General features: G+C 37.5%; 2 protein-coding genes across 2 annotated transcripts; one reads left to right on the forward strand and one right to left on the reverse strand.

Annotated features, from left to right (window-relative positions):
• Positions 1–539: 539 nt before the first annotated feature.
• Positions 540–10,569, forward strand: LOC106170503 (deoxyribonuclease-1-like). The gene is made up of 8 exons (XM_087016383.1): positions 540–729; positions 3,347–3,447; positions 3,694–3,782; positions 4,737–4,820; positions 7,035–7,147; positions 9,166–9,430; positions 9,946–10,036; positions 10,266–10,569. The coding sequence occupies exons 1-8, from the start codon at positions 540–542 to the stop codon at positions 10,311–10,313; spliced, it is 981 nt and encodes a 326-aa protein (XP_086872509.1). The 3' UTR covers positions 10,314–10,569.
• Positions 10,570–10,933: 364 nt separating this feature from the next.
• LOC147761367 (uncharacterized) lies at positions 10,934–16,001 on the reverse strand. Its single transcript, XM_087016014.1, has 9 exons — positions 15,281–16,001; positions 14,895–15,064; positions 14,210–14,364; positions 13,807–13,968; positions 13,385–13,489; positions 13,124–13,234; positions 12,408–12,521; positions 11,940–12,134; positions 10,934–11,519 (listed from the first exon to the last, which is right to left on the reverse strand). The coding sequence occupies exons 1-9, from the start codon at positions 15,695–15,697 to the stop codon at positions 11,320–11,322; spliced, it is 1,629 nt and encodes a 542-aa protein (XP_086872140.1). The 5' UTR covers positions 15,698–16,001; the 3' UTR covers positions 10,934–11,319.
• Positions 16,002–16,016: the final 15 nt, after the last annotated feature.

Raw genomic sequence — 16,016 nt, forward strand, 5'->3', positions numbered from 1 at the left:
ATCTTAAACCGTGATTTATTTACATACCTACATATTAGACTGATGACAAAACAGAAAACTGACATGACTAGTCATATTGTTTTAACCGAAATCTACCTGGATACACAACAGAAAGATAATGAAGAAGAAACAAATGATAGATGTACTGATTTTGACAGTGAGCTTGTACTAATTATCTGTACAGTGCACTAGCCCACCTCAGAGATTATATCAGATAATTGCCTGAACCAGGTGACAAATTTATCTTCCCAATAAATGACTCAGGTGAACATAGTTACATAATGACCACATTACGGTTTTGTATTTGGTCTTGTATTTAAGAAAATATCGTGTAACATACCTTTTTATCAGCTCTTCTTTTTTTGCCTGATGTGCGGGCATTCCTATATTTTAACCAACGTTTCAACTCCGGCACCGTTGTCGCCTCAAATGGCTTGTTTAATATCGCCCCGGCACGTCTTTGCTTCCATCATGTGTTCTTATCGCTGTCAACAACACTTCCGGTACTATTTTGACCCCTGCAGTGCACAATTCCGGTCATGCGCACATCGCACCTTTCGAATAATGCAAGTCGTATATTATCGTTGCAGATATCACACCTAAGCCCCTCGGTACCTGTTTCACGTGCCTGTCACACAATGGGGAGAATTTTGCCGTTCGCTTTGTTAGGATTCCTTTACCTTGGTCTCTTGATTGGAAGTACTCCGACGAAACAACGGTTGGTGAGATGTAGGTTAACACTATTAACTGCCGGTATATATATATATATATATATATATATATCAATTGTGTCTTAAATATTAAACATCAAAAGACGTATTTATTACTCGCCGTAGAGCAATGCGAACATTGTTTCTTTTTTTATACAGATTTGACGTTTAATATGGAACATTTCAGTCTCGAAGGTATGCCCAGGCAAAATGTGTTCCTTTTTTTTTCAAAAAACGCCGAGCTTATATAAGATATGTGAATGGAGAAGTATGTAGTCAGTTGTGTCATTACCAATTAACTGACTGCCATGTGTGCTACCATGTCTGTTGCGCTGCTGCATTATGTAATATGCAGTGATTTAATTGGGTGGTGCTCCTTTCGGCTTGTCGAAGCTTGTCTTTGGCAAAGTATGGTTCTGTCAAAAAGTATCCTTATGCCGGCAACTACTAAATACAATTATTGGAAATTTTGCAGCAAGCGGTCGTTTTTGCAGTGCGTAAATTGAGTTAAGCAGTGTTTTCCAAAATTGTTAATCTGTGGCAGAATGGCGCGAAAAACACAGGCATTGCCAGACAGATTATTGTGCCTAACGGAATTATCAGCACAGTTTCATAAAGTAATAAACGAACTGGTGTACCTACACAGAATCCACACCCGATGTATTAAAATCCTACAGTGCCGCCGGATATTCCCCTTACCAAAAGGCCGCATGGTCTCCCTTTAGATCGTAAAGATGAACTATTCCCATCGTTTTGAATTACATAGGTGCGGAGTTAATATCAAAGAATGAAAGAAACAGTTGTATCAAAATTTAGGCTAAATTCTTTAATAATATTTACGCCGGTCACGTACGCACTTCCTTCTTGGTGTGCTAAAGAACCAAGTAGTCAGTCTTTCGGCCGACCACCCTTCGCCTTGTCAAATAAAGAAATTTATAATATTCGACAACTGGCCAGTTCCCCAGGCAACTATAGAAATAGAATGACCTACTATAAAAATAAATTTCAATCGTGTTTATAATATGTATATAGCAAAGACGGTTTGAAGCCTAATAAATATTACATGTACAAGTACGAGTAGTGTTTTATTTGATCTTTCATAAATTCATAAATTCATTTATTCAATTCTATTTAATTTCAATTAATCCATAGCTACAATGTACACGAAAGTTGCTTTCATCACCGAAACTTTTTGGTAAAGTGACTTTTAAAATCAGTGTTGGCAAGTTCTTATACTTAAAATCTCCGTACCAGACTAGAGTGATCAAAGTGGAGTGAAGACACCGCGCATTAAAGGTAAATTAACGCTTGGACGAACACTTAATTGCGACCACGCTCAGCTTCGATTTTTATCTCGATCTTTAGCTCGAGCTAGTGTTAGGCTCTTTTGTCAGAAGAAAGTTTGGTACGATAATTACCCGACGGGCAGGGCATGGTACTATTGTTAACAGAAACCAAACAGCGTATGGATGACAATGTTATTTACATAGTTACCGAGCCAGGCCGTCCGAACAACCCGCAGCGACCCGCAGAGTAAGTAAGGGGAATTTCAGGCGGCACTGTACCACCGGGGTTTCAGGACTCACTGTCTTTCAGGATATGCTGCTGCAACTTAACAAAAACCACCCAGGCCTTTCAAAATGAAGGGCAAATTGTCACCAAAACGCGTCTTACAAGGCCCTTAGCGAACACCAAACTGCTTTTAGCAGGTTAGAATACCAGACGACCTCCGCAGAACCCACTGTAAACAGCAAAACACCGTCGTCTGTTTCTCTAATGAATTGTGGACCATGACCGTTTGAACCACATAGACAATATTTGGGTAGCTTATCACTCGCCGAATCAAGTGCCTACATGCCCTTCAACAAAACTGGACCAAATCGGACAAATTTTGACCTATGCCTGGAATGTTATTCCAGATTGAACTCTAAAAATCTATCCCAAGGAATGCATTGACGCTTGAGAGCCCTGGTAGCAGTCAAAAGAGGTCAGGCGTAGCAGCAACAGTTGCTGTGACTAGACACTGATACGAAGCTCCTTTGTCGGTCTCTTTTATAGACGATAATTCGGAAAATGAGGAGATCCAAAATATCGTTTTTTTATGGTTGTCGTATGACATAGAAAAGTCAATGTATTTTTGTTTACTTCACGGGCGAATAAACTGATGTCACAATGACATTTTAAATAGACATAATTAAAGCTATTAAAATACGATTCTAATCCTTATTTCCGTTTATCAGTCAGCAAAATAGGACAAGTTCTAATGAAAAATGATTTGGAAAAAAATTAAATGTCAAGTCTGTATTTTGTCCGTTTGATGTGTTCAGTGTCATGTTCCTTTGTTTTCGGAAAAAATATGTTACACATGCTAATTATTCTGTCACTGCTTATTAGTCATGTGCGCCCATTACTTTGTTCGTCGATACCTCCGTAATAGTGATATGTAAAAGGTCTGATATCGTGCATGCAGGTGTCACTCTAAGCAAACATTTCGCCACCGCTTTCGAAGTTAATGCTGAAGCCCTTGCGACGGATAACTAATGACGTGGGATTTAATGTAATTTTCATTTCTTTTATTTTTATGCTTTTGTGAACGAGTATTACGTTTTTATCATGCATACATCATATTTGTTCAGCATCGGGTGGTACCACTGGCCTCAAAATAGCCGCATTCAATGTGCAGATATTTGGTAAAACCAAGATGTCTAAAGAAGAGGTGGTGGTTATCCTGGTCCAGGTAGGAAATGTGCATTAACATAATTATGCATCACTTATATATTCATATCTATATATTATTTATGTATATAAATGTACGGTACTGTAGCGATAATAAATTAAATCAAAATGTAACTGAGCTGACGCATTTTAGCGAAACGTTGGAAGCATTTCAGTTCCAGGACCTGTATGCACGCTGATTACAAAGAGGGGTTCAGTCCAACCGATGTCCTTTAATCATTTTAATTTATTTTTTCGTAACCTTTAGATAGTTCAACGCTACGACATTATTCTAATTCAAGAAATCAGAGATGCTTCCCAGGAATATATATATGTGCTACTGAGTCTTGTCAACCAGTAAGTAAACTGCGACTTAGAATTCATTATCTTCTTTCTTTAGCTTAATCACTACATTTACACTTAAATCATTTGTAAATACTACACTTGCTGCACTTTAATCATTTAAAAACATTAAACCTGAAATATAAGAAAAATAAGATTGATGGATTTTTTGTTATAGGCCTACATGTGCGTATAATGTGAGATTAAAAAATAGTTATTTGAAGTACAATATTCCGTGGATTTTTTTCAATACACGGTCAGTTCATTAAGGGTTCGTTCCTTGTATAATCGCTGTTCTACGTAGATCAACCCAACTCCGCAGTGATTCTTGTGAATGCAAACAGACCAAACGGATTAACACGCCTCTTAAAAGCGTTAACTAGTATAGGGAAAAACTGGTGATTATGCGAGTGCTAGTGTGATGGAAACAAGAGGCTCGAGGCGTGAGTCCTGGGTTAAAGGGATAATAACTCTTCGTATGAGATCTGAGATATTTCACGATAAAAACATTGTGAACAACCAATAGAAATATAAGATATTCTGTTTTACGACCAAAAACGGTAGTTATAGCTGTTATTCTGATATATGAGCTTGTCTTTAGACCACGTGACGTCCATTGATGGATATACTCTGTTATAATCTCTTAAGACAAAAAACTTTTTAGAAAAAAAAAACAGGGACTAACTTTGAATGTAAAAAATGGATTCATTAATCATTGGTAAGTATGGGAAAATTGTTGTTCACTCCAGGAAAATTCATTTTTGGCCAAAACTAAGAGTTATTATCCCTTTAACTAAACACGTGAAAGGTTAAAACGCACGTAGAGTAATAACAGATAGGAAACCCCAAAGCGGACCGATCCAGTGAGATGTACATGCATGGTAGATGTCACTAATATCAATGATACAATTAAGGGTCTTGTATTCAAGATATATAACAATAGTAAGCTAGGAATATCTCCGGTTCCAGGCAAGGCGGGCCTTCCTACTCCATGGAGCTCAGCGAACGTCTGGGACGCACGAAAGTCAAGGAACAGTACGCTTTCCTATACAGGTAAACTACAGAAATGCCCCTCGCCTACGTGTTCGATGAAATTAAATTCACAACACTTTCTACCGACCTTTTATTTGTCCAAGTACAGACTCAAATCCACAGTGGCATGGATTACAGTCTACTAACTTACATTTTCCAAATGAGATTTCAGAATACTTTTAGTTAATTTCTTCTCAAATAAACAAGGTCAAGGTCAGTTGATGTCTGTGGGAGGGGTCATCACCAGGGGGAGGAGAATGTACAGCAAGGGGCCGTTCATTATTTAGGAGAAATTAACTGTGTATAAATCTGTTTGCTGTCTGGCAGGCATAATGATATTTTTGAGATGTTCATTCAAATTTGATGAACAAATACCCCGAGTGCTATATGTACGGGGGTAGGTGAGGTATATACAGGGTTACTACTTAATATGGAATATTTTTTATCATTGTTATTTTTGAGGGCTGATTAAAACATTTTTGGCATCAAAAAAGTATGTAATTGAGTGATAAAAATATCCAGTCTTCTATTGTGAGATATTTTGGTCAATAATATCAAATATGACAAAGATGTCATTCAAAGAAAAGAACACCCCCAGAAAACCATATCAACAGTTTGATGTCAGTATTAATTTTAAGCTAAGATATTAAAGAAAATGATAGCCTCCCGACAGTGATATGTTACACAGTAAAAGAACTCATTACTGTTAATCATGAAAAGTCATCAATAGCGGGTATGACCTCCAGCAGCCGCTTGCAGCGCCCTCATCCTACATGGCATACCCTGTGAAAAGTTTTTTAGAGTTTGGATGGGGATATCATTCCACGCAGTGATATTTGCCTGTCGCAGTTCATCACTATTAACCAGCCGATGACCATAGCTATTAATTATGTGAGTTACTTCCGCCACAGATTTTCAGTTGGGTTCATATCTGGGGAGTTTGCAGGCCAGGACAGTTGCTGAACCCATTGGTTTTGAAGAAAAACAGTGATTCTGCGAGCTCGATGTGGGATTGCGCAGTCGTCTTGGTACACTAAGTTATTCCTGAAGATGACTCTTACAAATCGGATCATTGTTTGCTGTAGAGTGTCTCTGTAGGAACCCTGGTTGAGGTTGCCTCCTAGAAAAACCAACTGGTTCTGGGCACCGGCATGAAATGCTTCTAAAACAGAGACGTTAACACCCCCTGCTTGTACCCTAGGCAGTACACAATCATCGTTTTAAACCTCTCTTACACGTCGGCGGACACGAATTCGACCGCCAACCCTAAAATCTAGCCTCATCACCGAAAACGACGTGATTCCAGTGTTTTGGCTGCAAAGGCACGTGGTCCCCAGCCCATTGCAGACGTCGCTGTATATGTCCTGCTGTTAACAGTGGTTTCCCTACTGGTCTTCGGGCAAAATAACCGGCTTGCAGTAATCTCTTGTTCACGAGGGACCTTGAAACGGGTGTTTGAATAACATTCTGCCACTCTTTTCTGAAGACACTGGTTCTTGGTGTGATACGCGGACTCCCTGGTCGAGGTATTGGAGTAGGTGTCCCTGTTGTAGTATTTCTTTGGAGGACTTTACTAACGGTTCCTGTTAAATTTTGCATTGCCTGGCAATGGCTGTCCGTTTCTGGCCATTTTTTTCTGAGAGCAAGAATACCATAGTAAGCTGCGTTGCTTAGCTGTCGAACCATATCTCCTCAAAGGTACCTGTCAAGTTTCAGAGCGATCTCTTTGTTGCTTCTCTAAATACACTCCAAAGATTGGTCAAACCCATGCGTTTTTATACAAGGGCTGAAATTGCCGAAATGACCACCCCTCACATTTCTGACCACAGAAAATGCAACTGCATACATCAATTTTTTCGACAGTTGTGTGGTAATTAGGTAACACAATTGGCTACACATGGGGTGACACCTCAGTTTTGGATTTAAAGTAGTTAGAGAGAAAATAAATATTTTGCAGAAAATTTACTCGCCAAAAAATAATATTCCATATTAAGTAGTAACCCTGTATGTTATACTCAACCTCAGGTGCATTCGCTTATAAAACAAAAATCGCTTTCCGTTAAAGAGTGGACAAGATATTAGCCAGTGAGCCATTGCAAGGTCGGGTTTTCACAGTCGATGATAGAAAGTTATCAAAATTGAATTCATTGATATTTCTGGTGTTAGTAATCTTTAGGGGACTTAGTGAGACACACAGAATGAAAGAACAACACATTTGCGTGGTTGATTTTTCAGAAATGAATCTGCTACCGTACTTGGGTCTTATCAGTACGACGACGGACCAGATGACTTCACTGACCCATTTGAAAGAGAACCATTTTCTGTAAAGTTCCGATCCCTAATATCAGGTAATGTTACATCTGGAATGTAACGAAATAAACTGAACCACAATCACCTTTAAATTGCGCATGCACAAGACGGACAGAGTTTACTTATACATGATGAGCATTTTAAATGAAAATCAAATCAAATCTTAAGAGCTAAGCACTCAATATCGTATGCATTACATTTTTCTCTCTTAATACTCTTCTTAAACAAAATTTAGAAAACTATAAAAAATATTGCCATTTTAAATAAGGTTGAATATTTAAGTCTCTATTTCTGTCCATCTGGGATTTTTATTGATACAAAAATGTTTAGGTTCGAAGCCCACAAATGACGGTAATTTTGAAAGGGAAGAAATCTCAATTTAAGTTTTACTGATCACTAGAAGCATTTTGACAAAATGATTGTTTCCATGATATTATACGGCTATGAAATGAGGGACTTTGGCCTTTAGAGTCATTAAAAAGTTAATTTAATATTTTACAGACTGTTGTTAAATATGAAATCCAGTACACCGAAATAAATTTATGGGGGAACGCAAAGACCAGATATAAGTAGGCTATTACCATAAAGACGAGGATCATATCATTTTGGGCTAACGTTTCGTAGGAAATAAGAACAGATTTTCATTTGTATTATACCAGCTTGGGTACAGGAAATTCCTAAATGGATTAAAATCGAATTTGATATATAATTTGATCACAACAATAAGAACTACATTCTGGTACCAAAATTTTTCTTGAAATGCCTAGTTCTGATTGTATTAGTGAAGAGGTGAAATGATGGCTAGGGAAAGTTGAACATCTAAATCCTATTGAAAAATAAATAAATAAAACAAAACGCTGGTACCGGATTGTAGTGCACACTTCAGTAGTCAATTCCGTCAGTATCTTCAAAAATGTAGTACGTTACATCAGAGACCAATCACCATCTCCCATCAATTTCCAAAGCAGCAAAATTGACGATAAACGCGGGAGAAAAAAGCGACAGATAATGGAGTTTGTGCTCTTTAATTGGTTCTCATAACAAAAAAAAATCAATCAAACAAAAGAAATTTTGCCAAATATACTAGTAGCCCATTATAACGCATTGTTCCCCCATAATTCATGTAATAGTAAATATGCGCATTACATTTAACAGGAAGCTACCTTCAGGCGCGTTTCTTTGGTTTTATATGAATTAATTAATAATAATAATAATAATATTTATTTCTTAAAACCGCACTACACTAGCGTCTCAGTGCTGTTTACAGGTAAAATTATTAGGATTACAACTTATTATATATATAATAAAAGCTAAGGTAAAAAAAAAAATAATAATAATAATAATAATAATAATTAAAACTGGTTAAAATAGTAATGGTCTGAACAATAACACTTTTTTTTTCTGATAAAATGGGAAGATATTAATTAAAATACTGTGCAAATAAGAATGTTTTTAAATCTTTTTTAAAAACCTCAACACTGTCAATAGTCCGAATGTGTGAGGGTAATTGATTCCATAAAATTGGTGCTGAAATTGAAAATGCCCTGTGGCCGTAGGTTTTGGTTGTTTTTTTATTATCATTTCTGATAAAACAAGGAGTGGAGGTGGATCTGGTAGACCTGGTGAGATTGGGTGTACTTGGATGTAGCATCGAGTTAAAATATGAGGGGCATTCACCTCTAGTGAATTTAAAAACAAACAACAGTAATTTAAAAACAATTCTCTGTCGTACAGGAAGCCAATGTAGTTCGAATAAAATGGGTGAAATGTTTGATCTGAGAGGGATTTTGGTCAGTAGTCGTGCTGCAGCATTTTGGACAGATTGCAATTTTTCAATTTGATAGGTAGGAAGACCATACAGTAGACTGTTTCCGTAGTCAAGATGTGAAGTTAATTGTCTCCAACACACACTCTCAGTGTTACTCCACATGTCAATTACAATGTGACAGGGCTCTATAGTAGTACAAAATATCAGATTTCATATATGTCAAAACAGAATATAATTATCTCGGTTCTTTTGTACATGTTTCATGTGTGTTGACATTCCCACTTTCAGGCATAGAATTTGTCTTATGCGCGTTGCATGCTAAATATTCGGATGCCGTCAATGAACTAAACGCTCTCGCCGACGTTGTGACTATTGACATCGCAAACGAGTGGCCAACAGATGACGTGCTTGTTTTGGGAGACTTGAACGCAGATTGCACCTACGTGCGCAACCTAACATGCTCTGCATTGTCACTGCGTTGTTCACCGTTCACGTGGTTGATACCTGACGACGCAGACACCACCGTGTCTCCCACGGACTGTGCCTACGATAGGTGAGCGCTTTAAAGTCACACAATGAGCGTATAAGCTTTATACTGGAAATATTGTATCTCTGTGCATAATCATCCAGCTGCAGCTTCGTAAGTGCATGCGTGCATGTTGAAATTGGTGCAACCTAGACTCTTACGAAAATAATTATTTATATTAATCATTTATAAGCAGACTAAGATGCAAAATGAAAATAAGACCATTAAATCTTTACCCTTAATCACCAATTTCCAAAATGGTTAACAAAACTAGAACCATGTAAAAACTGTTTTTTGAGTTCTAAGCTAGAGATCTAAAATTTTAATCACTTTCGATGTTGACGTGGAGTCTGCATGATGTACGTCGGTTGTACCGGTGACAATTGACATAGGGAAGCTAGCAAGTCCATTTCCCTGTTTTGCGTTTCCTCGTATAATTTCCCATCCCTAAGTTTATGTAACCAATAACCAAGGAAAGCGTGTGTGGTGACGTTTTCTGTGGTGACTTTGTCGGAATATTAAACGTTTTGATATAATTCCAGATTTGTAGCACTGGGCCAGAATTTGACCGATGGCATCAGCAACGCGAGCGTGTTCCGCTTCGACCTGGAATATGGCCTAACATACGATGAGGTACTTATTAAACTACGTATTTGATTTCATGGTGTACCGTCAGACCATCTTGGAACAGATTTGCTTTAGTTATTACCCACTAATACAGGCCAATCGTGCTGTCGTTTTGATGAAGGTAGAATTATGTGCGAAAAGAAACAGACTAAACAGAAAAGTGGCTTGTAAATTATTTTTCAGTATAAAAAAATCCTGTTTTTTTATTTTAATTTACAACGGGGTTTCATTGCAGACCAAAGCAGTGAGTGACCACTACCCCATACAACTGGAGCTTGTGTAGTCACGGACTTTAACTGCGTGCGTTTTATTTTAATTGCATTCGCTCTTAACAGTTTCAAAGATTATAAACAGTACTGTTCATAATCAATTACACAATGATTGAGCAATTGTAATTTGAACCAACTCTTTGGTGAAGGGATTTTGACAACTGGCTCATTTCGCTTCTGGATACAAATTTGTCTTGTTCATTTCTGTGGAAAGAAATTGTGATGGGGAAGAAATGAAAAAATAAATAAATTTAATCGGGGTAGATGGTATCTGCTTTCATTTTGGAAATGAGTCCCCTATGATGCAGGGTCAAGTGTGACAAGAATGGTAGTCCACAGTCCGTTCCCCATTACTGTGTACAGGCGACATTCGTTCCATATACTTACGCCAATACTCCGACTTACCCTAACCTAAACTAAGCATATGGGAGTCTGAACAATCATCCCTGTCACACCAGTTGCCGTTGTTTTATAAAGATGAGCCCCACCTTAGACAGTAGTTAAAACGAGAGACTGACATGAAATGTAGACTTTTGAAAGTTATTCCTTGTTTTACCTATTTAACTATATTAACTAGGTAAAATACCAGGAAATTTAGACGTTAATGACGATGACATTTCACTCACCGCTATTTTCTGATATCGTTGAGAAGTTTTAAGTCCGCGCTTGCCACTATAACTTTTAAATGAAGTCGTGAGAGAAACCTTCAGAAAGATTAACATTTAGGGGGAGCTGTATGCGCAGTTTGACCGTGCTTACTATAGCGGGCGCCGTTGATAAAGTATACATATATTACTAGCTTTTGACGCCATCATTGTATAAAGTGTCTTTGGCATAAGACATTTCAAATAACATCATTCAAATTTCATTAAATAAAGATAAATATCCTAAACGATAGACTAAATCTCATTTATCAATTTTGGTACAGTAAAGTTTGACTGGCTGTATGGTAGTTATCATATACGTATGGGGCTGATTAATGGATAGAAAAAACTCTTCATTCGGTCCCCTCTCTCCACATTACATGATCTCAACCTCACAAACAGCCAGATGTTTCCCGTTGCAGTCAACAACTTTCCACATGAAAGAATCGGGTCCGTCCATGATGACACAGTTCTTAGTGGGGTCATTGGATCCTGCTCCCCACTCGCTGTAGGAACTACCTAGCTTGGTACCATCTGTGAAGACGAACTCCCCTTCCTTGGCCTTATCGTCCATGCCTAACGAACGGAGAACATAAAGATGTGTAATAATGTTGGTATGAGTTTTCTCCTGAATTGATGTAACAAACTACCTACGTAGTGATCATGACTGTTAAGATTTGACACATATTATAGGCTCAACATCACATATTTAAAATTTATCTCAAAAACAATTACATATATAGATGTATACGAGAAAAACTACACTTGTAGTGAACATTTACAGATGGGAATGATCGAGGCTGAACCCAGCGAGCAAATACAGGTAAAAGGTTCATCATGTCTTTTTTTGCAGCAATAACACGTAATATGTAATCAGCGAATCAAAAACCTTACATTCAACAATCAAAATTATGTTTCTAAATATTGACTACAATACATTAAAAATTAAAACACGCAAAAGGGCATATGTATTCAGAAAAAATATTATAAACCTACCTATCCAGTAGGACCACTGGGATTGAAGGGTATTGGTCACCGTCTTATATTTTCCTTTATCCTTTATATGCACCAGGTGTGCCCTCGGGGAGATACCGCTGCAGAGCCTGGCCCCGATGTCGTAACTCAACATAGTTTTCGATATAAACAAACAAGTGTTCTGTTTCTGTGAAAACATCGGAGGACATTTTTGGTCTGAAAATATTATTTTTGAATTATGATACTTATCTCCATCATTTAACGACCTAGAATAAGTAAGTAAACACATAGACATGTGTTAACACAATTACGCTCAAAACAAAACATGAACATTATTATGGACATAGAACGACACTACATTTATGTATCGTGGTCTACACTCAATGCATACATTAAATGATGCGCAATCAATGTCTCCGCCAGAGCCACACCTACCACAATGACCACCAGAGCAACACCTACCACAACGACCACCACAGTCACACCTACCACAATGATCCCCGTATAGTCCACGTTTACATGTACAAGTAAAGCTTCCCACAGTGTTATTGCATAGCATTCCTGGGTAAGGACACGTGCTAGGGAACTTGCATTCATTTATATCTGAAAACAATATGGATTAGTAAAGAAACGTTCAGAACATAAATCCTATAACTAAACATTAATAATTCATGTAAAGAAAGGCAGATGTTACTGTAATAAAAAACAACTTTACTACATGTAACATTCAGTATTATTGTGAGCATATCCATGCGGTGGATAGTTAAAAGAAGTGAAAGTGACGCAACTATAATGTAAGTAACCACTCAGCTCACTGTAGAATCATTACACACACGTGTTAATTATATATATATATATATATATATATATATATATATATATATATATATATATATGATAAAAGAAAAAGAAGAACAGCAACTTTCTTTAATGTTTTTGACCCCCTGAAGAAAGAAAGAAACCGGTCGGGGCAAGAAAGTTGCTGTTCTTCTTTTTCTTTTATTATATATAATATTACTCGTACAGGAAAAACGTTTTCATTTTTAATATATATATATATATATATATATATATATATATATATATATATATATATATATATATATATATATTTTTTTTTTTTTTTTTTTTTTTTTGTAACTAAGGGATGGGGGATTTATTTGATATCCTACACCCTTGGCTTGACCATATAATGTGCCACTTACCTATACATGATCCGCCCTCAAACCCTGGCAAGCATTCACATCTGTATGATCCCTCTTTGTTGATGCAACGGGAGTTGGTAGGGCAAACATCAGAAAGGCATTCGTCAATGTCTGCAAATAAGATGATGTAGTGTAAGCATTTCAAATGAATGCTGAATAAGAATGTTAAAGTTTAAACTTTGTATTAAAAAATAATGGAATGGAACACGGTATGTGGAATCAAAATCTATCAAAAGGTAACTGATTAATGGTTTATTATACCTTTACATGTTCCATTTTTCTTTTCATATCCTGGCAAACAGTCACATTCAAGTTTGGTGCCATTGAAGGAACACGGATGAATACCACAATCGCAGCCTGCGTATTCTAAAATAGGTTCATGTACAGCGTAATGTATGATTAATAAATACCACACAGCATTTTGCTTCTGTCAAGTAAAATATTAAGAGATCAATGCAAAATGCAAAACGTTTTCCTTCCTTACAAATAATTAAAAATTGCACCTTCACGTGGCCCGGATAAATATTAGTGCATGGATGTAATAATTTAAACGATGTACCCGTATATATGATTGGTTCACCATTCATTTAAATATCGATTCTAGCAAAACTATTTTAGGTAACACATAAGGAGGTCACGTAGCGTTTAATCTGCGTAATGGTCTGCTGCGTAATGAGGTTTACCTTTACAGCGAGTCACGTTGTTGACACCAATTTTGTCAGTGGTGGTTCCACTTGGACACGGTTTGCAGGACATCTGACCAGGTTGGTCCTGATACTGACCAAATGGACATGAAATACACTGCCGTTCAGCAATATCGTGGTATGTACCTTCAGGACAAGTATCTGGAAGATTGAAATGGCTTTAAAGATTATCCCAAATCTTATGTATTTGTAATATACTGTAAATCCTTATCTTCAGCAAAATTCAAGCTTAAATGAAGACAAAGAAATTATATTCTTAACAGCAGAAAGCCAGCTTCACCTGCACCATAACTTCAGGTTCAAGCTTCAAAGAGTGAATTCAAGAGAACGTAAGTATTATTCTTATACTAAAAAGAACTTTCAAAGAGAATATTTTACATACAGCAGTTGAAGGCTTTCCTAATAGACCCATCAGGACACGCCAGTGACGGCTTGGAGATCTGGATGTTGTTTCCTTCCAATACGACGGGGGCGCCATCTATCTGAAGTGTCATTTTATTCGCCAATATCGTCTGCTTCAGCTCAGCAGCTTTCGTCCTAATCATAAAAATATATATTATAATGAAAGCATTGGCCAATGTTTGGATTCGTTTTATAATATCGACAAAATGAAGACGATTTGATGCTCCTACAATGCACACTACATAACATGCATCATGTCTTCATCATCACCATTCAGAGCTTAAAGTGTTCCACTGTTGGACAAAGGCCTTGGCATTCTACTTCCACTATATTCTGACTTGGGCTTAAGTTAACAAAAACATGGCTTTTTTAAACGTTTGTTGGTTGTATGAAGATAAAGTAACGCTATAATAACGTTGTTTGCTGGAAGCATTTTTTTTTTCAGTATTCCTCTAACTCATCCCTTCAGCTCTTACGACGCTTCCTTTGTTTCCTTAATCCATATCTTTGTCTATTCTGTCAACCAAACGGTCCCATGTGGCAACAGGTGTATGTTCAGTGAAGGAAGAATAATATAGTGTAACAAGAAGGATATATGCCAACTGAAAGTGGACACGTTTTTTCCTTTACCACTACTCGATGGTTTGATGGAATATGGTACTCACGTCAGTAATTTCAGAGTCTTTGACAGCTCAAGCCTGGCAGACTGCTGAGTGGTGATTGATCCCTTGGCAGGGGCTGCATACAAGGTGATCTTCACTCCGAAGCGTTTCTCTTGCGGCACCGCCCGTCTGTATGCGTGGAACGCTACACGCTCTATCTCGATATCTTTTATCTAAAAATGAAGTTTGTGTTTTAGATATGTTTTACACGTAGAGTACAAATGATGTCAGTTGAAAGCTTTTTGTTTAACTGGATAAAGTTGATCACGATATAGACAAATACAAACACCAGTTACATACCATTGTCGTCAATATGTCCCGCAAGTTATATCTAATGCATAACGTTTAGGTATACAAGAACTGCATATACCCTGTACGGCGAAATGTACCTTACATGGGTCTGTGCATATTTTCTTTGCGAGTAGTTCTTGGAGCATCCTTTTCTCTATTTCTAGCTTCAGCGCGGCATCTGGTTTAGAACTTGGAAGGGAGATACTGGGTCCACCCAGAAACAATTCCAGTCCAGATGCGTCATCAGACACTGAAACAATATGCGTTTTAAATGGATGGAAGTTTAAAGTACATGTGTGAGTTATAATCATAATAACAGTTAGCAGTGCACTTACCAACCGCATACATGCAGAGTATACTGTACATGTTGCATACTTACCTTGACACTTTCCTACCACAGCAGAAAGATGCTTCTCACCATCACCAAGAGGAACCTTCCAAGCCCATCCCGTGTTAGCATTACACTGGAAGACACTGTGCTTCTGCGTGTACTCCTGTCCAGTGGGACAATGCATGTAGCATACTTTGTCCAAGTCGTCACCCGAGCATGCCTTATAACCACCCTCTGGTGAGTCAAGGTCACTGGAGTTGCACTTACCATCCGCTAAGGAAAAGTATACTTACGGTAATTCAAAACGCTCATTCAAAACAGTAGAGTATGATGAAATAATTGTGTAAGTGTAATACATGATACAGGGGGTAAGTCTTAAACTAGTCAAATGCCGTGTATTGCAATATGTCTGCATGTATCTATCGATCTATCTACAGGTATCGGTCCATTCCTTTGAGAGAGAGAGACAGTCAGAGAGAGAGAGAGAGAGAGATGAAAGCAAA

The sequence above is a fragment of the Lingula anatina genome, chromosome 6 (assembly GCF_051362555.1).
Source record: "Lingula anatina isolate TDL-2025a chromosome 6, LinAna3.0, whole genome shotgun sequence".
In the NCBI taxonomy this organism is placed as follows: domain Eukaryota; kingdom Metazoa; phylum Brachiopoda; class Lingulata; order Lingulida; family Lingulidae; genus Lingula; species Lingula anatina.